Genomic DNA, 22,194 nt, shown 5'->3' with positions numbered 1-22,194 from the left:
AAAAATATCTATGAGTTGGGCAACAATACAAGTGACCTTTAATTAAAATTTAATTTGAAATTAAAAGTCACAACCCGCTTTTATAGAAGTGAAGAACAGTAAACATAACATACTGCCTAAAGAAACCTATACAATATATTATATTTATAATTACAACATGTTTTAGTTTGTTTTTTGTTTTTTCACGTCGGTTTCTGGCTGCAAAAATACTATTAGTGACTCTAATGGAAATATTGCTGAGTTATTGTTTTAATGGCAAGTAGGTGGAATACAATTAATGTTAAGAAAAACCAGTTCTTAATAAATAATAAATGTATGCTTTCTTACTAGAGCATTCTAAACCACAGCTGAGTGTGTGCATGTGTGTGTGTGTTTGTGCTTAGCCTTATGTAATGCCGACTCACTTCTTTATGCATCGTTAATGTGTTAAACCCCTCGTGTGTGAGCACTGCACCACAGTTTTTGTTTACCTTCTAAATGCCACCGTTATCATTTTCACATGAAAGGAGTGGAATAAAAAAAAACATGATTTAATAGCGACACCGCCCCGTTTTTTTTTTTTTTTTTTTCCCCTCAAGACTCCAAATGTAGGAAACAAGGCTAAACCCAGATCACTACTTGGGCAATCAGCACTATTTCCAGAGCTGAGAGCTTTGCGACCACTCGGGAATCAAAGGCAACACATACTGCATTAGCTGAGCGGCGCACACACACCGAAAAATGCTTTAGAAGACATCTCACACACCTAATCAACACTGCACACTGAAATTGCATGTTAATTTCAATTTTTTTTGCTTAAACGTCTTCTTTTTATGGGTCTGCAGCAAGCGTTCCGGCCAGCGAAACCGAATCTGTGAACACAGAGAACCAAAATGGGGAGGATGAAAAGACGCCATGTTGCGGACCTCTTTGGTTAGTTTGCACTTTTCAGTTCTCATTTAACTTCTCAGTTCCAAAAGATTCCTTGGTGTATTTTCCTTTTTTAATCAAATCAATTCCTTCCTGCCTTTAAATGTTTCTTCTTTTTGCATACTGCATACTTGTTTTGATGTTTTCCTAGATTTATCTTTCACTTCTGTCGTGCCTTTCATCTGCAAACTTTGACAAATTCTTCTTTCTTTCAGTCAAAAAATCTCAAAGTCAAAGTTCAGGTCAGTATCTTTCTTTTGCATGTTAAATTGCATAGGTCTCAGTCTGTATTATTGTTGTTATTTAAAATGTTCTCAATATGATCTCAATGAGGAGAAGAAATTACAATCAAATTTATGCGATAGAAAAGGTGTTAAATTCTTAATACACGGTTTTTCCGCAGTCGGCGCTGGCGCCGCTGGAACAGGTTCTGCCGCAGAAAGTGCCGGTTGGCTGTAAAATCGGTGCCTTTCTATTGGCTGGTCATCATCCTGGTTTTCCTCAACACCCTCACCATATCATCAGAGCACTACAACCAACCTTTGTGGCTGACACAAGTGCAGGGTGAGCCCACCACATTTGAATCTATCAGCAGAATTTCACCGCAAATTTGTTTTTTTCCCAGATGTGGCCAACAAGGTGCTGCTAGCCTTGTTCACTTGTGAGATGTTGGTGAAGATGTACAGTCTCGGCCTGCAGGCCTACTTTGTTTCCCTCTTCAATCGCTTCGACTGCTTTGTGGTGTGCGGCGGGATCACCGAGACCATCCTGGTGGAACTGGAGATCATGTCGCCTCTCGGGATCTCCGTGTTCCGCTGCGTGCGCCTGCTGAGGATTTTCAAGGTCACACGGTAAGACGATGTGACTTTTCTGTTGTGATTATGTTCAAGGTGTGTCCAATGATGATATATTTTTTTCAGCCACTGGCAGTCACTCAGCAACTTGGTGGCTTCGCTCCTCAACTCCATGAAGTCCATCGCTTCCCTGCTGCTGCTGCTCTTCCTCTTCATCATCATCTTCTCCCTGCTGGGCATGCAGGTGTTTGGCGGGAAGTTCAACTTTGACGAGACCCAAACCAAGAGGAGCACCTTTGACAATTTTCCACAAGCGCTACTTACCGTCTTTCAGGTATTTCGAGACGTGTTTTGATTTTAAATTGAACTCGCGGACATGACTTATACTTTTCTCCATTAGATCTTGACTGGAGAAGACTGGAACGCTGTCATGTATGATGGCATCATGGCGTATGGAGGCCCTTCCTCTTCTGGAATGATTTTATGCTTTTACTTCATCATCCTCTTCATTTGCGGAAACTGTATCCTCATTCACGTTATTGACTGAATGTAATTAATGCACTAAACTTTTAAGTTGCCTTCACTGACGTGCTCAGACATCCTCCTGAATGTCTTCTTGGCTATTGCTGTGGACAACTTGGCAGATGCGGAGTCTCTCAACACAGATGAAGGAGATAAGAAAGGGTAAAAGATGGACTATTTGCATTTAGCTCTTTTTGAAGATTCTTTTGGCAGGCTTGAACGGATTAATGGTATTTCCATTCATTTTTATCAGGGACAATGTTTTGACTACCAATCAAGGTCGTTGAATGAATTAAATTCCTGCCTCAAGGCACCACTGTTTTTACCTCATGAATTTTATAGCACATACGTGCGTGAGTAATGTTGCTGTCTGTTCCAGGGACAAAAAGGGTGAGAAAGATGACAAGGTATGTGACTTTCAAACAATACGGTTTTAAAATTGTTTATAGCACAAGTTGCAGTCTGAAGAGTTTGCACGTACAATTTAGGATGAAGAGGAGGACAATGACGACACGGCGGCGGAGGACGAAGATCCAGAAGTCCCAGCGGGACCTCGGCCGGCCATCTCCGAACTGGTCAAGAAAGAGAAGATTACTCCGATCCCAGAGGGAAGTGCCTTTTTTATCTTCAGCAACACGAACCCGTAAGATACACTCACACACACAGACATCGGTTTTCTTAGGAGTACCGCATTGATGAATCGGCCTTGTATTGCAGATTTCGTGTGTTTTGCCACAAGCTCATCAATCACCACATCTTTACCAACCTCATCCTGGTGTTCATCATGCTCAGCTCCGTCTCGCTCGCCGCAGAGGATCCCATCCGAAACTTCTCCGCTCGTAATATTGTAAGTCTGCTCACTCTCGCCACATAAAGTCATTCAATCACAAACAGGGCTGGGCAAAAATTTAGTAGACACGATTATATTGATTGATATTGAAATCACGATTATTTCAAATTTTAGCATTTACAATTGAATTGCCAAAAGTCAACTTTGAATGTAACTTAAAAGAAGAACCACAAAATGAAGAAGTAGCAACATACATTTGATTGCATACAGTATAAAAATAAAGTTGCGGTGCGCGCGCCTTCGCCTCCTAAAGGCAGTGTGCTACACATAAGATTAGAACGAAGCGCCAAACTTTATCTAACTTGTTTTTCGCGTATTACAAACAAATATGCCCGTGACTATTGTCACATCTACGTGTTACAGCATTTGTGTACAGCATTTTCATTATCCCTCGCGTGAGGTCTCATGCAAATTTTTGCTAGCTCGTCAACAAGGTTTTTTAATTGATTGCTAGCAGTAAGAAGCTGACGAATTTTTTCCAAAAATCACAATTGAATTTTGAAGAATTGCCCAGCCCTAATCACACGTTAGTGTAAACTCGCGAGACTTGGCAGTACTCTGTGCCTCTGGAAATTCCGAGCATGGTCACAGGAAGACTTAAACTTGTATCTCAAGGTATGACAGTTTTTTTTTTTTTTTTTTAAAGAAAATATCAACATTTTAATAAATATATATATATATATATATATATATAACGATTACACCTGAATTAAGAACTCAAAATAAAGTCAAGTAAAATAATTTGTGGAGCCCCTTTAGGCATTTGGTCCTAAACCAGCTTCATATATAGAATAATTGAAGATCACAAAATAATCTACTCCAAATTATATATACATTGAATTTGAAAAATAAAGCTTTTTGTAAATTGGTACAATTACCAAACAATTTATAATTACATGATTACAAAATAATTAATGGAGCTCTCTCATTTTAATATTTAGATTTTAAATGATTTTTTACATTTAATTTTATTTTACTTGATATTTTTCTACATTCATTTTGATACTTTGACATGAACATCCTATTTGATAAGGTAAGGTTATACATTCCAGGTAAAACAACAAATACTGGGTATGTCTTTGTGTTCTATTCAAAGCACTGTACAAGGATGATGCTATCTGGGCAAAAGTATTGGGACATTTATGTGTTCAGAACACAAGTTAACCACTTGTAAACTGTACTAATGACAAAAATTCACAAGAAGTCTGGCAAGGATATAATGGTTGTCTATAACCATACATTTCGAGATCATTTAGAAGTTTGTCTCAATATTTTTGTCCAGTGTACCTATGTTTGCACCGCAGTATTCATTAAATTTACAGTGGAACCTCTTCAGTTCAAACCCGATTGATTCTTGAAAGCTGGTCTGGACCGCCTGATTCATTTCGATGTGATAGATTACTCCTCTTGGTTCCCATCTTCTGCTTTTCTGGTTTTTGGCAGTCCAGGGTGCACTTCCGAAAATCTATTCCGTCTGCGTTTATTCTGCTAGTGTTTCAAAATTAGCAACAGTGGTTAGTCCTCCAGCGAAAATGGGAGTCCATCAGCAACGGATTCACCGACCTTCCGTCGGTACTGACGGACTGATATACAGATATACTAGTAAATGCCTGGAAACAAATGTTAGAGGTGAAATAACCGAGCAGGATTCTAGCTTTGGCCACAATGCAATGCGGGATTTTAATTAAGGTAAGCAAATTTTGGTCAAATAGTACTTCAGAGGTTCCACTGTAATGATTAAAAATACTGCCATTCTGCTCAGTTCTGCATACAAGAAGCCGTCAAGTCTCAAGTCCTTTTATACAAAAAATATTTTTCCAAATTTCCTAGTTAAAAACAAAAATAATAATAAAATAAAACAATTGATCTTGTTTTCTAATGATGTATAAAGCTGCACAATGAACTGTCTTTGTTAAACATCTACGTTGCTTTTTGCAGATACTTGGTTACTTTGACTATGCTTTCACGGCTATCTTTACTGTTGAGATCGTTTTGAAGGTAAATGTCCTGTGTCCCCTGTCCGTGCTGTACTAACCACCCACCCAATAACCCTGCACACATGTGGTTGCCTTCCAGGTCCTAGGCTATGCAGATTATGTCTTCACTAGTATGTTTACATTTGAGATCATATTAAAGGTAACCCCTTTAGTGACAGCGAGAGCCTTGCTGCATTCTCTCCTTGTGTGTCACCCGCCACTCAAAACAACCTGGCTTGTTTGTTTCCTTTCTCTTATTTACTTTTTTGCTTCCTGGCACCTCTTTTAAATATAAGAATACATCGCAGAGATCTTTATTGGACATCAGTAACATAAACGCAAGAGAGAACTCGGGGGAAGGAAACATAACATCAGACATTACATTCTACTACCATGGGTGTCACATCATGGCTGAAAAAGTAATGAAGTGTAAAAAAAAAGAATGCAGATGATGTTAGATCGTTGTGAAATGCAACTAATTTGAACGGGCTGCTCAGACATTCTTGAAGCATTGGCTGAAGTTGAGTCAAAGGTGATTTATTTTGGAGGAGCTGGGGATGGGTACTCCAATGTCCAAAGTCAACTCCAGTCAAAGCTAACTCCATGCCTCCTGTAAAAACTAGGGGTTGAACCGCTGCATGGCACCGGTTGGACATTTAAATCGTTTAATCGGCAAGCACGGAAATCAACAGCTGCAGCAAAACGAACCTCAAATGTGGACATATTTCACAAAGATGAAACCATTAGCATGATCACTTGGAACACGTGACAAAACAAAGACAAGTGGTGGAAGAGTCCAAGTTAAGGACTAAAATGTTGCATTGGAAAAGACATGAGACGATAACAAAGTGGTTATCAGAGGTAACTACGATTCTGACACAATTCAAATATCACTCAACTCATAATATTGTTTAGTAGAGTCGAGTCACAAATCACACTCAGATACCTTCACGGTTGGATTGTTCCACGTAGCAAAACTGCTGCAATACATTATTCCAAACATTTACAACTTCCTTATTTTTTAAAAAAAATCTGAACTATTTACCGTAGTGAGCAGCGTCCCTGTAGTTGTTACAGTTTTACAATTTCCTACTATCTGGGAAGCCATGAAGGCATCTGAATGTGATTGGCTGAATGAGTGTCAAAATCGAATAAGTCGGGGCGTCGCACTCGCAAAATAAATCAGTGACATCATCGATTTAAAAAAAAATATAAAAAATTCCTGAAGTCGTTCAACCCCTAGTACAGATTGCTTTCCAGGCGCATAAAAGAGGGGGCAAAGTCAGCCATGTTCCAGCATGGTTCAGTCTGCTTACCCGGACTGAGTGCATTGAAAAGTGGAATCGTCTCTGCGGTCATTCGAACACCATCCAGGCCGCTGCTATTTGACCCTCACAATCTCCAACGTTAGCGTCTCGCTGCGCGGGGGGAGACTCCACCGTTTACATGCACTCTGAGAATTAATCCTTCACTTTTATGATTTGAAGATCGAGTCATTTGGCTGTTTTTTCTTCTCTGCCTGTTTTCTAATTAAGAGCCGCCTTCCCTACATCGGGCGCTATTAAAGAACATGATAGAATGGGCTTTAAGAGGACGGTCCGCATGAATGTGACAGTAAGCTCACGTTCACTTTCCAATCTCTACGACTGGAGCTCTTGCAAGGAGTAACTAAATTACTGATGCCATGGCAACAAAATGCATGTTTTTTTTGCCATAGTAGATTGAGAAATGAATGACTTACTACTACATTCATGTCATTAAGGGCCGTGGGGGTGGCGACGATAGATTTTAGCTCCCCTTTTTTCCACCGCTCTAGCTCGCCACCCTCAATCAGAGTGAATTACAAGAGTGTGGAAAAGTGTGTGTGTGTTGCAAAATGGGGGAGGGTAATATCAATGGGAATAATTGATTGTATAATGTTGTTATTTGACATGTTTGCATTATGTGTACTGTATGTCTGGATGAGAGCTATAGCTACTTTGTGTCGTCGTGTGTTTGATAGTGTGATATTGTATAAGGTGTGTGTGTTGTTTGTAGTATAGAATGTGTGTGTGTGTTGGATTCTGTTTGTGGTGTGTTTTCATTTGTCACTTGCTCCCCTGAGACCATGTGCCTTCCCCTCAGATGACGACGTACGGAGCTTTTCTCCATAAAGGAGCTTTCTGCAGGAATTACTTCAACCTCCTCGACTTGTTAGTCGTGGGGGTGTCTTTAGTCTCCTTTGGCATACAGTGAGTAAAAATCAGTTATTTTCTATTTATTATTATTTATTTATTTTCCTACAACCCGGTGTGTGTTTTACATCATCCAGGTCATCCGCCATCTCAGTGGTGAAGATTCTCAGGGTCCTTCGTGTCCTGAGACCCTTGAGAGCCATCAATCGAGCCAAAGGCCTGAAAGTACAGAATGAATGCTAATTGGTTGTCTGTGGTGTCGCCAATCCGGATATTTGCATTTCTTTTTTTTTTTCTCCCAACAGCACGTGGTGCAGTGTGTGTTTGTGGCCATCAGAACCATCGGCAACATCATGATTGTCACCACTCTTCTCCAGTTTATGTTTGCCTGCATAGGAGTGCAGCTCTTCAAGGTCAACACTTGGATTGCAAAAGTGACTTCAAGCATCTGGCAGACGTTTAATGGTGCAAAAAAATGTTGTCTACACAGGGAAAGTTCTATCGCTGCACAGATGAAGCCAAGTCTAGTCCAGAGGAGTGCAAGTTGGTTTTCATCGTCTTATACCAGCACAACGATTTATTAGTTTAAAACTCATGCCGTGTTTCGCATTTTCAGAGGCACGTACATCCTTTATAAGGACGGCGACGTGAACCAGCCCACCATCCACAAACGAGTGTGGCACAACAGTGACTTCAATTTTGACAACGTGCTTATGGCCATGATGGCTCTCTTCACTGTGTCGACTTTTGAAGGCTGGCCAGCGTGAGACTCTTTTTACACCTACCTCGCTTTATAATTGCCTCGGGATGTAGCAATATGGCGGCAATGCATTACTTTTATCTTAGACAGGTGGTTCAGTTCCGCTTCTTTTTTTTTTTTAACAAATACAAGGACGAGTATCGATTATTTAGTAGTCATGATAGAAAGCATCGATACCAAGCACCGATACCACTTGTACTTTTGATACATGAAATTTCCCACAAATAAAACAATGACGGATCATTTTAAAGAGAGACCTTGGACACCATTTTTCCTGTCTTCTGCTCTCAGGTTACTCTACAAGGCAATCGACTCCAACAGGGAAAACCTGGGGCCCATTTACAACTACCGCGTGGAGATTTCCATCTTCTTCATCATCTACATCATCATCATCGCCTTCTTCATGATGAACATCTTTGTAGGTTTTGTGATCGTCACGTTTCAGGAGCAAGGAGAGAAGGAGTACAAAAACTGTGAGCTTGACAAGAACCAGGTCTGAGACGCAGCGCCGTTTTCTTGCCCCAAAATCGGAATCAAGCAAATGAAACTCAAGTTGCTGCTTTTCTGCTTCTGTGCAGCGTCAATGCGTGGAGTACGCCCTGAAGGCCCGTCCTCTGAGGAGGTACATCCCCAAGAACCCATACCAGTACAAGTTCTGGTATGTGGTCAACTCCACAGGCTTTGAGTACATCATGTTTGTGCTCATCATGCTAAACACACTCTGCTTGGCCGTACAGGTGAGACAAGTCAAAGTACACGATTCAAAATACATCCACTGAAATGTCTTCACTGTGCTTCCCGCAGCACTACGGCCAGTCGGCGCTCTTTAACTATGTCATGGACATCCTCAACATGGTCTTCACTGCTGTTTTCACTGTGGAAATGGTTCTCAAGCTCATTGCTTTTAAACCCAGGGTGAGTCAGCACATCAATCTCTTAAATGGCCGCACCGACACAATCAAAGTACACAAACATGTTTGCTCATTTTCATTGTCATTTTTTCTTTTTTAAATATTAAGTCAGAGTATTATTTTTTTACCTTACCCTTCACTGCCTGCCCATCAGCTCTTTGTTGCCAAGAAGGACAGGATGCTAGTAAGAGCATGTGTGGAGTGCAGTGGCCTCAATGTTTGCATGCATGCTATCGATGCTAATACTAATTTGGTCCAAATGACAACGCACTGCATAAAAGGGGTTAAAAGATTTTTTTGTCGTCGACTACAGTAAGATGTGATTAAAATGGAGTCGACATTGATTTTTTTTTCCGGCACAGTGGCACACACTGGTTTCATTTAAAGACGTATTTGGACGGATGTGAATCTGTAAAACTAGCTAACCGTTAATCTCATCCACAACAGGCTTTTTTTATTATTATATAGTTATCCATTTAAAGTCGACTCGTCGATTAATCGTCGGACACTCAACTGAGCGAACACTTGCTCAACCTCACTTAGGGCTATTTTGGAGATGCCTGGAATGTGTTCGACGCCCTGGTTGTGATTGGCAGCATAGTTGACATTGTTCTCAGTGAAATCGATGTAAGTAAAGTCCAACATTTGTGCTGACTCCGCTTGCTCTCTCAATTCCTCTGATGTCTTCCAGCTGACTCCGTTAGGGCTTCCACCTTTAACTTTTTTTGGGGGATTCTTGCTAATACTTCTCCTTTTTCTCTCTCTTTGTCTTCAACTCATCCTTTTACATGATCCAATCATTCGACTTGTTCCCCACCGTCTTTCATTTCCCTCCTCCCTTCCATCTTCATGTTGCGCTTTGACTACAGCACTATTTCGCTGATGCTTGGAACACATTTGATGCCTTAATTGTCGTCGGTAGCGTCGTCGATATTGCGATCACTGAAGTGAACGTAAGTACGACTTTATTCTGACTCTTAGGTCAAACTGAAGCTTTTCTATAGATTGCCTTTAAACAATGCATCTTCTACTTTCGAGCCCCGGTGATTATTTTTGAGGCACTTTTAAACGTATACAATGAACCAAAATAATAATAATAATAATATTGACTAGAAAATATTAACCCATATCTTATTGCTTTGACTAGGTTGTTACGCTAATTACAGCCATGCAAATCCAATTTTGTCCAAAATGAATTTCGATAAGGCCTTTTATGTAAAACTTCAGTTTGACTGTTTTTTTTTCTCTATTTTTTTTACTGCCTTACTGTCCAAATGGCTAAATGATGTGATGATAAAACATTTTTTTCTAGGAACTGAGGTCCAGTTTTTGTTTAATACACTTATCTAATTCTCACCCTTGTTCATTTTGTTTCCATAGAAACTTGTAGAGGCAAGTATGAGGAATGAAAAACAATATTGTTTGTGTGTTCCCTTTTGTTCGGAACAACTTTATCGCCGTGACCCCACTTCACAGGGCAGATTTACTAAATACAGCTTTTTTATTTAAGGGATTTCTTCGTTGATATTTTAATGAGTGACTGTCACGATTACTATTCTTTAGTCAGCAGGGCTCTATTTGTTAAAAACAACACAAGAAACAATTTCAGTGTAGATTTCTCAGAAACAGTGCTTGTATTATTAATATCCATACATATCTGGCAAAATATTTTTTTTTTTTCATGACTTTACAAATTCTCACAATATTTCTACCTTATTCTCTTGTTTTGACTTTGCACTCAATATCTATTTTCTTGCCTTGAATGTGGGCCTAATCTTTGTGTATTTTAAATGAAAGAAAATATAGCTGATGAGGTTGCCCATTTTTAGTTGATAAAAAAGTGTGGAAGTTGCACCCCACCCTCACCCCGCCAACCCCCTCCCACTCTCGAGGGCTATTTTCTGAGCTGCAGTGCTGTTTTTTTGGAGACATATTTCACGTTATGTTCTGTCATTGTGTCTTGCACGAGTGTACAAAGGATTATTACATTTTGGTGACTTATTGCTATGCATGAACAGTATTCGTGTGTGAATTTAATGTGTGTAGTTTTTAAGTGTGTGTTTCTCAATGGTATTTTTTTTTAAAGGCTTTTGTAATGGTTCCTCTGAGGCAGTTTTCCGTTGCTGTGGCTCGCATTGCATGTGGTTATTTTTGTGTGTGTGGCCGGATCATACTGCATCGTGTAGTTGTGCCTCATGGCTGATTTCAAAGGTAATGAGGTTTTAAAACAGTGGACCCTTGGTAGTCGAACATACCGGTAATCAAACCAAATGGAGCAGCACAATGTCCATTGAAGTGAAATTGGAAAAAAAATTGCAAAAACAATTTCATTCTTTTGCAGTCGTCTCATTACTGTATGTTTTAATGTGGTGCTAAATTTGATTTAAAAGGCACATTGCAAAAAATTTAGTTTTTTGGGGTGGGTCTTCAATGGATGAATATCTATTCCTTTTTAATAATGGCTTGGCTTCCCTGTGCCCACTGTATTTTTTCTCAAGTTGCCTGTTGCAATGTATTCCAGTCATGACTTGATGTTTGTGACCTCACCAAATGCATGCTGGAAGCGTCAGCTAACATCATTAGCTAACATCTTTTCCATGTGCCGCCTCTCCCAGATGGCCCTTGGCCACCCGCTCCATTCCCCTCCGGTCAGTGTTTTGTTTGTGTGCCGTTTGTCCTTCCCTTTCCTCGCCACTATTTTCAAATGTGACCTCCAGACAGAATGGCCCTGTGCTCAAAAGCTGCGAGCGGAATGTCAATCGACATGAATCATAAATTGTAATGGGATCCAACACAAACAATAATAAATAGATTACATTTTGTAGATTTTTGACAGTTTTGGATCTCGTACCTAATTTAGTGTTTGATAAGATAATTCTTTGGTGGTATGATAAATCAAATTGATCAGAAAATGTTAGTTAAATGTACCAATACAAGCATTTCTTCACAGGTAAGAGTGGACTTGTCCTTTACGGCAAGGGTTGAGTTTGAGGTTCTTTGCCGAACTTGTGTTTGTGTCTCTGTGAGTGATTGTCTGTGTTTTGTTCTGTCGTCCTGTAGTGAGCTCTTAAAGCTCACAATGGAACTCATGTGTAGCGCAGGTGTGTAGACCCCAGTCAGGTGCATGAATGCCTCGGTGGCTCCTCACTCACTCACTCACCCACAGCCTTCTGCCCCCTCCTTTCCCCAAGTTCAGCCCAGTTTCTCCTCTCGTGCTCCTCTCGTCTCAACCCTGCCCCCCTCTCCGACTCGCTGCAAGGCACGTGCATGAGTTTGCTGCATTGCTACGAGAGGATTGGTCGCTCTTCGTTGTGTGTATGTTATGGCTGAACAATTAATCAAATTGATTATGTTGATTCATTGACTTATGTTTAGGCCACACCTCTAGAATATTGTGAAGTTGTCATCATATCACACTTATAAGACTGAGTCAAGGTGTTTATTCATTTAACAACTCTATTTGAAGTAGATAAATAAACTCAATAAAACGTTGTTCATTTGCCTTTATTTTACCATAAGCTTAAAGGCCAAAGCATTTTATTTTGATTTATTGATTTATTGCTTGTGTACGTCGAAAAAAAAAAACTGGGGAGAAGACCTAAAAAATAATTTCTTAAAATACATTTATATTAGTTAATTTTTCAAAATTGTTCAGCCCTAGCGTGCGTGCATTGCTTCTTCCCGGCAAGGCGGCTTGCATGTTCCATGGATGCCGGGGCCAGGATTACCTAAAGAACCTCCTCAAGCTAAATTCTTGAAATTGACTGCTTTGAGTCATAGTACTGAAGCGATTGAATGAAGCCGCATCTGTCTGGAGGGCGTTTTTGCTCTTCATATTATTGATTGATTTGCCTCGTTTGATTGAATACTTCCTTTTCATGGCATGGATTGCATATATCGACTGCGTATGAGTGTGCGTCCTGCGTGAGTGTTGTTGGATGTAATCGTTATCTAAGGTACATTGAGACTTAAGGAGGTAGGCAAAAATGTCAGCGTGAAAGTGGTTTGATATTTATTGTAATAGTCTAACCCGACCTATTAGTAATATTTTATTTATCCAATTAAAATACAGTTTAGTGTTTCTCGCTCTTGGAACGAACAAATCAGTGAGTAATTGACATCCACCCTCCTAACGTTTATAAATTCCAACTACTGCCACAAGATGGCGACAAAGCACGACTTTTGTCTGACTGAAACAAAACAACTCATTTTAACATCGTTTCAAAATAGCTGAATTATTGACGCAGCTCTTGGAAGGAATGCAACTGGATTGCAAGATGTTCAAGATGGGGCGGCTGGCAAATGTTTTCGAATAGATCTATGAATCAAATAAACACGTTTCAGCTCATGGAGTCATTCCGGCGGGGTGATAAAGTTGTGGACCGGGCTCACGGTTTCAAGTGATTCCCATGTTGTTTGTCTTTGTGACCTGCTCTGGTTCAGTCCCACATAGAATACGAACCTGTGGTGTGCCAGTCTTCCATAGTGCTTACAGAATGTTGTTCGTCCAATCTTCTCAGTCCTGTCGGTTTACAGGCTGTGTGCGAGGCCAGTGGTGATTGTGTTCTGTCTCTGTCATGTAAAAACATAAAGAGAATTTAGTTTGTAATCGTCTACCTGTGTAAGTGTTTATTCAGTTCAGGTTCTGATGAAGTCATTAATGCAGGTCTTTGATTTTAAAGCCAACAGAGACTCCTCAGGTGGATGAACTGGGGGTAAGATGCAATACCTCCAACCCCTTTTTTAGGGACTTTCCATATATTTATTTCTTAGGTTTCTTTTCTTATGTTTTCATACTAAGGTTTTCATTTCCTGTATTTTGATTTTTTATTTATTTTTGCTCATGTATCCTCTAGAATTGTTATTTTTTAACAAGGAGTCACTCAAACGTGGCGCCGCGTGTGCGTCTCCTTTCGTGAGGTGACAGCTGGTTTCATATCCCAGCTTCTCACGTTTGTAGTGTTGACACTTCTGACATGGTTTCTGCCTCGCGCATATGTGGGGTAGTTACTCATGGATGAACCCCCCCCCTTTCCCTTTCCCGGGATAAGGTCACCCAGTTCTGACCTGGCAACCTCCTGGCCGACCCGTTCTCGGGTTGGTCCCACTGTGACTCTGCATGCAGTGACTCTGGAGTGAGGGTGCCATGCTTGCGCAGACGCGACCTGTCAAGTATGGCGAGATTTTCTCCAGCATGCCTGCCTCCTTGCTTCCTTTCCTTGTAGGTCACTGCTGTGACACCAACGCTGACAGTGCTTTGGACCCGGGCCGACAGAAGCATATGAGCTGAAGTTCCACTGCTTTTCACCAAATCTAAAAATGTAGCCACCTTTTCATCAAGTGGTCCAGTTGTGTTTCCGTGTAGTTGCATCAGCGACATCAGTGACAGGCGGAGCAATTTATTTGACACAACTGTATTGTTTGATGAAAACATGGCCACATAAAAATTTCATTCCAATTCTAATTTCAACATGCAGTACTGCTCTTCCAGCCCACATGTTTCTGCAGCTGAGTTCGCAACTTCTCAACCTGCTCTGCAAAGCCAGGGCTCCCGCGTCCTGTGCTGTAGCCACGCCCACTTCTGATTTTGCAATGCTTTCTTCTCAGAACACGGAAGACAGCGCCCGCATCTCCATCACCTTCTTCCGTCTCTTCCGAGTCATGCGGCTCGTCAAGCTGCTCAGCAGAGGGGAGGGCATCCGCACTCTTCTTTGGACCTTCATCAAATCCTTCCAGGTGAGGACAAGTTTGCAACCAGTGACTAAATATGACGTTGTTTATTTACTATTTGATGTACTATTATTTTGTTGTTTTTCAATTATTCTTACTCTTTTTATTTTTTTCTAGGCTCTGCCATACGTTGCTCTTCTGATAGCTATGCTGTTCTTCATCTATGCTGTCATCGGGATGCAGGTTGGTACCACAACGTGATGCCACCAATGATTTTTTTTTCCCCCTTTCACACTAATGTGTCCAATTAGGTGTTTGGGAAAATCGCCATGGTGGATGGCACGCACATCAACAGAAACAATAACTTCCAGACCTTCCCTCAAGCCGTGCTCCTCCTCTTCAGGTTTCATCAACATTCTGAGCTTGTTTTCCAATCTTGATTGCATGTCACTTATATATTGCTTTCCCAGATGTGCCACTGGAGAGGCGTGGCAAGAGATCATGTTGGCCTGCATGCCGGGGAAACTGTGTGACCCCGAGTCGGACTACAACCCCGGGGAGGAGATGACATGTGGCAGTGGATTTGCAATCATTTACTTCATCACTTTCTACATGCTCTGCGCCTTTTTGGTATGTACCATCCATCGCTAGGACTCTTGACTGCACTACTTGTCCAGTAGGATTGCAGCATTTACTCCATATGATGCCATTGTCAATTAAATTTTTGGTCCTTCAGATTATCAATTTGTTTGTGGCCGTCATCATGGACAACTTTGACTATTTGACACGGGATTGGTCCATTCTTGGTCCACATCACCTGGATGAATTCAAGAGAATTTGGTCCGAGTACGACCCGGAGGCTAAGTATGACTTATTACTGCAGCAATTTTTTTTTTTTTGCTTGCATGATTTATATAATTATATATATATTCTGTTCATCCAGGGGAAGAATCAAACATCTAGACGTGGTAACACTTCTTCGTCGAATCCAGCCTCCTCTTGGCTTTGGTAAACTGTGTCCTCATCGAGTGGCTTGCAAGGTCCCTTGTTACTCTTCTTTTAATTGTTTTGCTTCTAATTGAGATAACATGCATGTTTTAGCGATGTGCAACATGAGCACAGAATCTCACAACAGGGCAAATGGTGTTCCAAATGTTGTGACAGTTTTATCGTGAGGCATTCTCGGCCTGACTATTTAATTTCTTGCCTTCTCTCCCATTTCAGAGACTGGTGGCCATGAATATGCCTCTCAACAGTGATGGCACAGTCATGTTTAATGCTACTCTTTTTGCACTGGTGCGAACAGCCCTGAAGATAAAAACCGAAGGTGGAATAATTAAATGGTCAAATATAAAGGTCTACATTTATTGCCACGAGTGATCTCATGTCTGAAGGAATGGCTTGACGTTGTGCTTCAGGTAATCTGGAGCAGGCCAATGAGGAGCTTCGAGCCGTCATCAAAAAAATCTGGAAGAGAACCAGCATGAAGCTGCTGGATCAAGTGGTGCCGCCTGCTGGTGGTCAGTCACACGTACCTTATATGCCTCTGCTAGGAAAACTATCCAAAACCTTTCTAATTACTCACACACAAGCAAGTTCACAGACATATGGGAGGGCAGATGCTCAAGCACCCATTGCCCAAATTATATACTATATAATTATAATAACTATATATATATATATATATATATATATATATATATATATATATATATATATATATATATATATATATATATATATATATATATATATATATATATATATATATGTGTGTGTGTGTGTATATATATATATATATATAAAAAAAACATTGTATTTATTTAAGTTGTGTATTTATTTCAGTGCACAAAATCAATGCAGTCAATAATAGAAATATTACGCTTCACTTTATAGATACAAAAGAATCTACACTTTGATGTTCAAATGGAAGATTTTTGTGTTAAAAATGAGACTACATTTTTTAAAAAATTATGCATTATTATTTAACAGCAAGTGCTTGAGCACCACCTAACGGCTAATTGTGCACAAGCAGATTCTCTCCCAAAGTAATGTTTATGTACAGTATCATGGTGTTGTTGCTCATCTTCTCCTGGTTGCAGTCTGTCCATACGTTTACAACTCACTCTTCTGTCTGGGATCTTGATGGAGGCTACCGATCGAGTGTTCTGATTTTTTTTTTGTGTCTCCCTCAGTTTCTCTCATGTGTTTCTCCTCACTCACTTATCTCTCTGTGTGTGTCCAAATCTCTTAAGTACTTCAGAATATTCTGAAGCAGTTCTGTTTTAGGGTGGTGGCATGGAACTAGAGTTGCCTCTCGCGCTCTCTCTTTCTCTCTCTCTTTCGCTCTTTCTCTCTCTGACCTCTGTCCCCAGTGTGCTTGCTTAAAGTGATCCAGACCTCTGCTTCACAATGATTCTCACACACTGTTGCACACTAATATCCAAATTAAATGAATCTAAGTTGTAGTTTGTTCCAGCGATGTCAAACTGCACAATTTCACGTTGTTGCAAAAAACAAAAAAAAATACTCCATTCACTATACTATACAAATAACTCGCAATTATGCCAATTAACCGGAGCAGTTTCTTATCAATATTTCTTATAAATCTGACAAAAAACATTTAACACTTAAAAAAAGTAGTTTCTGGCCCTGTGAGGAGGAATTTGAAATTAAAGACAAAATCCTCAAATAGCTTAAAGTTACTTCAGCCAGCACTACTGATTCTCAAGACACTGGGCAGACTAGATTGAAATGCAGACATCTGATTGGTCAAAACGATCCAACGTACACATACTAAGAAAAACATGAACCTCTTTTGCTGCACGAATCCACAAACAAACCTAAGACTAACGACAGTGTAAATTTTGCGCACGTGCGTTTGTGTGTGCTGACCAGCTGACACAGGAAGCGTTTGTGTGGTCTGTTCACTCAGATGATGAGGTAACGGTGGGGAAGTTCTATGCCACCTTCCTGATACAGGACTACTTTAGGAAATTCAAGAAACGTAAAGAGGAAGGCCTGGTGGGTGCGCACCCGTCCCAGAACAGCACAGCTATCGCACTGCAGGTGAGTCTCTGCTGGATTCAGCGAAGGCAGACACGTGTTGGTGTAATCATCATTAAATGTGCTAATGTCACAGTTTGTGATCCAGCAGGAAGTCCATCTCGCTGTAGAGTCTGGATATGTTTTGTCATTTATGTGGAGTTGTACTTTGTGTCCTTGTTTCTTTAAATGTCACACATGTTGATGTTAAGGGTGCGCCATCGTCTCACGTGATTTCTGGCCAACACAATTCACCCATCAGCTCATGAAAATCACTTCCTAAGCTTGTTTTCTTTTTAACACAAGTGCACAGTATACACTACAAAGCCATAGCTTTAGGTGCACATGCACAATCCAATGACATTCAATACAAGCGCTCTCTCGATAACAATGCCTTTGTGACGATACATAATCCCAAACACAGTATTTTTAAAGGTGTAAGTTTTTGATGAACACTTGGTCCTACTACACTACTGTATTTTAATGCCAGTAATAATGGTCATATTTTACAGTTTTTTTAATAGATAAAAACTATACAACATTATTGATATAGCACATTTCATGATATAACATAACTACAAAGACAGTAAAAACATTCAATTTAAACTAACTAATGTACAGTAGTTGTTCAACTCAATATGTATGTATTAAGTAGCCACCAGTAAAACAACATCAGATTGTGCCGGTGTACCTAATGAAGTTGGCGATAAGTGTATGGCTGCTTTCACTCTCACCATATGTCAACATCAGGCAGATAAAAATCCATCAATTAAAGCGTCTTGATGTGTCTTTAGGTGATTGATTGGACTGCGTTGTCAGACCGAATAAAAACAGTATACAAGGAATTCTTTAGCTATGAATTAATTACATCGGGTTCCATTCAGCTGAGCACATCTCTGTCTGTCTGCACCGTCAATGTCACAAACTCGAGCAGGCGTGTGTGTGCGCTTTTGGCTGTAAGATGTCCCTTTTTCAAAGTCCTCCTCAGTAGTGCTTAGCCCTTTTGTTGTCATGGTTACAGGCCGGCCTCCGCACTCTCCATGATATTGGGCCCGAAATTCGCCGAGCGATATCATGTGACCTGCAAGATGATGAACTAATAGACTTTATACCAGAGGAAGACGAGGAAATATATAGGGTAACTGATTTATTTTACCCAAAACGGGGATGATTGTGACATGACACTTTTTAAAAATAGAATACATGTTTGAAAAAAATTGTTGGCATTAGTTATTTGGCGTGAGTTACTTACTTATTATTTGTAGGCCCATTTCTACCTGTATAGCATGCCAGCTAGCTATGACTACACTCCAAAAAGCTGTTTTTTTTTCCTTTTAATTTTCTTGTTTTTTTTCTTCATTTGTAATTCAAGACAAAATTCAACTATTTTGTCCACACAAGTCATGCGCCCATAAGTCAGCTTCCTATTTTGCTCATATCAATTCTGAAATCAGACTTAACATCAAACCTTTATTTTTCTGTATTGCAAGAAACAAAAATGTCAGAGGTGTCACTGTGCGTATTCGTTGGCAGCGTAACGGAGGACTATTTGGCAACCACCTGATGAACGGAGGTCACCGGCGATCCGACGGCCACCAGACCAACGCCACGCAGCGGCCGCTGCAGGTGCAACCGCCCCCTCACTACGCTCACATGGATCAACCGGTGGGGCGGCTGTCTCGAGCCAACGCCATGTCCCACCCCAACCACCGTCACCACCACCATCACCACCATCACCGCCACCGTCATCACAACAACTCCTACGGCAAGTCTCCCAAATCCACCAACATCAACCTCAACAATGCCAACAAGTCCGGTTTACCCAACGGGGGGCACCATCGCTACTATGAACACGCCCCTCCCAATGGCTACCCGGGTCATCGGGGCTCCTACTATGATTATGAAAAGGGCCGGACGCCACAAGCTCAAAGGTACCACCAACATGTGCATCCTTTCCACAGCAGACATTTGTGTACTTGTCTTGTCTTGGTCCTATCACCAGATGGTCATTTAAATATGTGGATCACTCCCCTTTTTAATGACAGCTATGAGAGGCACTGATCCATTCTTAAAAGCATATTTTGGAGTGATTACCGGTTAATCAGTTCATTTGTATGCCGTCATAATTTGTGTAGTTGCATCCCGATGAAATGATGGGAATAATTCCTTCTGATGGAGTAATTCAATAGTTGTGTAGTAGTTCATCAAATAGTGGCAAGTATTTATTCAACTGAAGAGAATAGCAGGTATTTATTTGAAGGTGGCTTTATTTCTAGCAAAACTGGACATTGATTGTTGATTTAGTCCTACAATAACTGGTTGGTTTGGATTTTTTTATTGAATGATTAATGTGGTTTGTCTAAAGAAATAACAAAGTCATGTTTTTGATTTCAAAACCTCCAGTGCCACCATTTTTGTGTTGCAGTCGTTAATTACAAGCCTCAATTACATTAGTTAATGATTTTGGTTAAGTTAGTGAAACTATGGGTTTTAAAGTAAAGTAAATATTTACCTTCATCCTATTCCACTGTGCAAGCGAGATGGAGCGAATTCTGCTGCCATCAGCCGGATGACTATTAGTCTTCAGGCATCCGGGCAGCTTCTTATCAAGCCTCCCCCATTTTCACCAACCTTTATTCATTGACTAGTAGATCACACTAACACTTCATTTCACATGTGAGCATCTTTTTTTTTTTTTTTTACTTGGCACCAGGACAATTTCATTCATGCCATTTTTTTTCAAAAAATATTTTATCACAGGAGAAAAAAAATGGGATTGTCAAATACACTGAAGTGTATGTCCGCCATCATGCTCTTGTATATTAGAATGCTGTATATGTTCTATATACTGTATGATATACAGTAAAGCGCTGTATGATATACAGTATATATCACTCTTTTCCTGCCTTTTCTCTCATTGTTCTCTCCCTTTCTCCTTCCTAACTGAAATGCTTTCTCTCGGCCACCCCCTCTGCCGTCTTGGACAGAAGGCGCTACTATGAGACCTATGTTAGGTATGTTGTTTTTCCAGGTTTGGCACCAGCAGTAACAAGCAAAGAGGGTTTATTTGCCATTATTTTGTTGTTTGGATCGGTGAAAGGCTGCAAAGCTCATTTTCTTCTGCATGTGGTTGGCTCCCAGGCGTGTTTGATGATGTCCACTAGTGGCCACTGTTTCTCATTTACTGCTTTTTTTTTGTCTTTGGGATTGGCTCACTTTCACGCTTTGGATGAAGTTTTTGAAACATTATGTAGGCTTGCATCTGCATGGCAGTGCATGACACAAGTCCAGAACACTTGGTGACTCTTGAGCCGTGCAATTTGATTTCTCGTCAGGTCCAATGGTGGGGATAGACGCCACCCGACCATATGCAGAGAAGAGGAGGTGGATGAAGATCGTTTGTCTGGCGAGTATTTCAGCGGAGAAGAGTTTTATGAAGATGACAGCATGCTCTCGGGGGACAGGTAGATGAACAACATTAACATTGAAGATTACTTCAATTCTGCTACTTCTGTGACGCATCAAAAATTTGTTACAAGGTACCAGAACAGCGATACAGAGTACGAGACTCCCAAAGGCTACCATCATCCCGACAGTTACTATGACGATGATGAGCAGCCCCTCTACCACGACTCGAGGAGATCACCAAAAAGACGTTTGCTCCCTGCCACACCTGAAGCTTTGCATGGTATTGACCTGCTGCATAAGTTGTCTTCATATGTTGATTCTAGAAATGTGCATAACTTTACTTTTCCATTAGAATTTACATGAACTGAATATGTTGCCAGTGTTGCCGATTTCATTTTTCTTGAGAATATTTTACAAGTCGTTGCCATGTTTGCACAGGTCACAGGAGGCCGTCTTTCAACTTTGAGTGTCTGCGCCGGCAGGGTAGCCACGATGAGCTTCCACATCAACGTACCGCTCTACCACTGCACCTTATGCAGCACCAGGTAACGCCAAAAAAAAAAAAAGATAGAAATTAAAAATCTTAGAAATGCTTCTGTGGCCTCGCTGCAACAATTCATCTTGGATGTCCTCGCTTGTCAGGTGATGGCCGTAGCAGGCCTGGACTCCAGCAGAGCCCACCACCTCTCCCCAACACGCTCCACCCGCTCCTGGGCCACGCCCCCTGCCACCCCGGCCAGTAAAGACCAGTCACCGTATTACACCCCCCTCATCCGTGTCGACCACCCGCACAGGGATAGCACCGCCAGCAGCCACGTATCGGTGCGCAAAAGCTCCTGGTACTCGGATGACCCCGAGTTCACGCAGAGGACGTACTCGCCCATTCACCTGCAGGTGCCGCCCGAGTACCACAGCCAGTACCACCAGAAGCGAGGAAGCGCCACCAGCCTCGTTGAAGCCGTATGTTTTTTTTGGGTTTTTATTTTTGGTTTTGTTGAATTACACTTTCCCATAGTTCTTTTCAGTTTCAGAGTCAATTTTATTTCTGTTGCCCACAGAAACATCTCAAAGGGCTTTACATACTGACAGTTGATGTATTTAATATTTAGCCACTAAAAGCTCTGAAAAAAAATCTGAATATATACACAACTTTCCTTGTCCCGACTTTGTTTTCC

General features: G+C 40.9%; 1 protein-coding gene across 9 annotated transcripts in view; it reads left to right on the top strand.

Annotated features, from left to right (window-relative positions):
- The window catches only part of cacna1da (calcium voltage-gated channel subunit alpha1 Da), a 40,167-nt gene that overhangs the window by 15,182 nt on the left and 2,791 nt on the right, over positions 1 to 22,194 (top strand). For 2 of the 9 annotated variants that reach the window (XM_088390626.1, XM_088390619.1), the window contains 38 exons: positions 825 to 912; positions 1,125 to 1,151; positions 1,313 to 1,473; positions 1,535 to 1,760; positions 1,830 to 2,037; positions 2,104 to 2,224; positions 2,300 to 2,387; positions 2,605 to 2,632; positions 2,714 to 2,868; positions 2,943 to 3,072; positions 5,014 to 5,073; positions 5,152 to 5,211; positions 7,176 to 7,282; positions 7,363 to 7,450; positions 7,531 to 7,638; positions 7,716 to 7,768; positions 7,842 to 7,988; positions 8,277 to 8,478; positions 8,564 to 8,722; positions 8,790 to 8,900; positions 9,766 to 9,849; positions 13,579 to 13,611; positions 14,504 to 14,632; positions 14,744 to 14,809; positions 14,878 to 14,969; positions 15,037 to 15,196; positions 15,303 to 15,430; positions 15,510 to 15,606; positions 15,791 to 15,893; positions 15,985 to 16,086; positions 17,502 to 17,635; positions 18,633 to 18,749; positions 19,145 to 19,542; positions 20,599 to 20,625; positions 20,947 to 21,075; positions 21,151 to 21,299; positions 21,458 to 21,564; positions 21,662 to 21,979. In XM_088390626.1, coding sequence (XP_088246752.1) covers positions 825 to 912; positions 1,125 to 1,151; positions 1,313 to 1,473; positions 1,535 to 1,760; positions 1,830 to 2,037; positions 2,104 to 2,224; positions 2,300 to 2,387; positions 2,605 to 2,632; positions 2,714 to 2,868; positions 2,943 to 3,072; positions 5,014 to 5,073; positions 5,152 to 5,211; positions 7,176 to 7,282; positions 7,363 to 7,450; positions 7,531 to 7,638; positions 7,716 to 7,768; positions 7,842 to 7,988; positions 8,277 to 8,478; positions 8,564 to 8,722; positions 8,790 to 8,900; positions 9,766 to 9,849; positions 13,579 to 13,611; positions 14,504 to 14,632; positions 14,744 to 14,809; positions 14,878 to 14,969; positions 15,037 to 15,196; positions 15,303 to 15,430; positions 15,510 to 15,606; positions 15,791 to 15,893; positions 15,985 to 16,086; positions 17,502 to 17,635; positions 18,633 to 18,749; positions 19,145 to 19,542; positions 20,599 to 20,625; positions 20,947 to 21,075; positions 21,151 to 21,299; positions 21,458 to 21,564; positions 21,662 to 21,979 — 4,700 coding nt within the window. The remainder of the gene's footprint in view (positions 1 to 824; positions 913 to 1,124; positions 1,152 to 1,312; positions 1,474 to 1,534; positions 1,761 to 1,829; positions 2,038 to 2,103; positions 2,225 to 2,299; positions 2,388 to 2,604; positions 2,633 to 2,713; positions 2,869 to 2,942; positions 3,073 to 5,013; positions 5,074 to 5,151; positions 5,212 to 7,175; positions 7,283 to 7,362; positions 7,451 to 7,530; positions 7,639 to 7,715; positions 7,769 to 7,841; positions 7,989 to 8,276; positions 8,479 to 8,563; positions 8,723 to 8,789; positions 8,901 to 9,765; positions 9,850 to 13,578; positions 13,612 to 14,503; positions 14,633 to 14,743; positions 14,810 to 14,877; positions 14,970 to 15,036; positions 15,197 to 15,302; positions 15,431 to 15,509; positions 15,607 to 15,790; positions 15,894 to 15,984; positions 16,087 to 17,501; positions 17,636 to 18,632; positions 18,750 to 19,144; positions 19,543 to 20,598; positions 20,626 to 20,946; positions 21,076 to 21,150; positions 21,300 to 21,457; positions 21,565 to 21,661; positions 21,980 to 22,194) is intronic. The other 7 variants (XM_088390629.1, XM_088390624.1, XM_088390620.1 and 4 more) reach the window with 6 other exon arrangements.

This window comes from Syngnathus floridae, chromosome 11 (genome assembly GCF_059516105.1).
Source record: "Syngnathus floridae isolate MCC-2025c chromosome 11, RoL_Sflo_1.0, whole genome shotgun sequence".
Lineage (NCBI taxonomy): Eukaryota > Metazoa > Chordata > Actinopteri > Syngnathiformes > Syngnathidae > Syngnathus > Syngnathus floridae.
The sequence above is the reverse complement of the archived record's forward strand: the minus strand, read 5'-3'. Positions and strand labels throughout refer to the sequence as shown.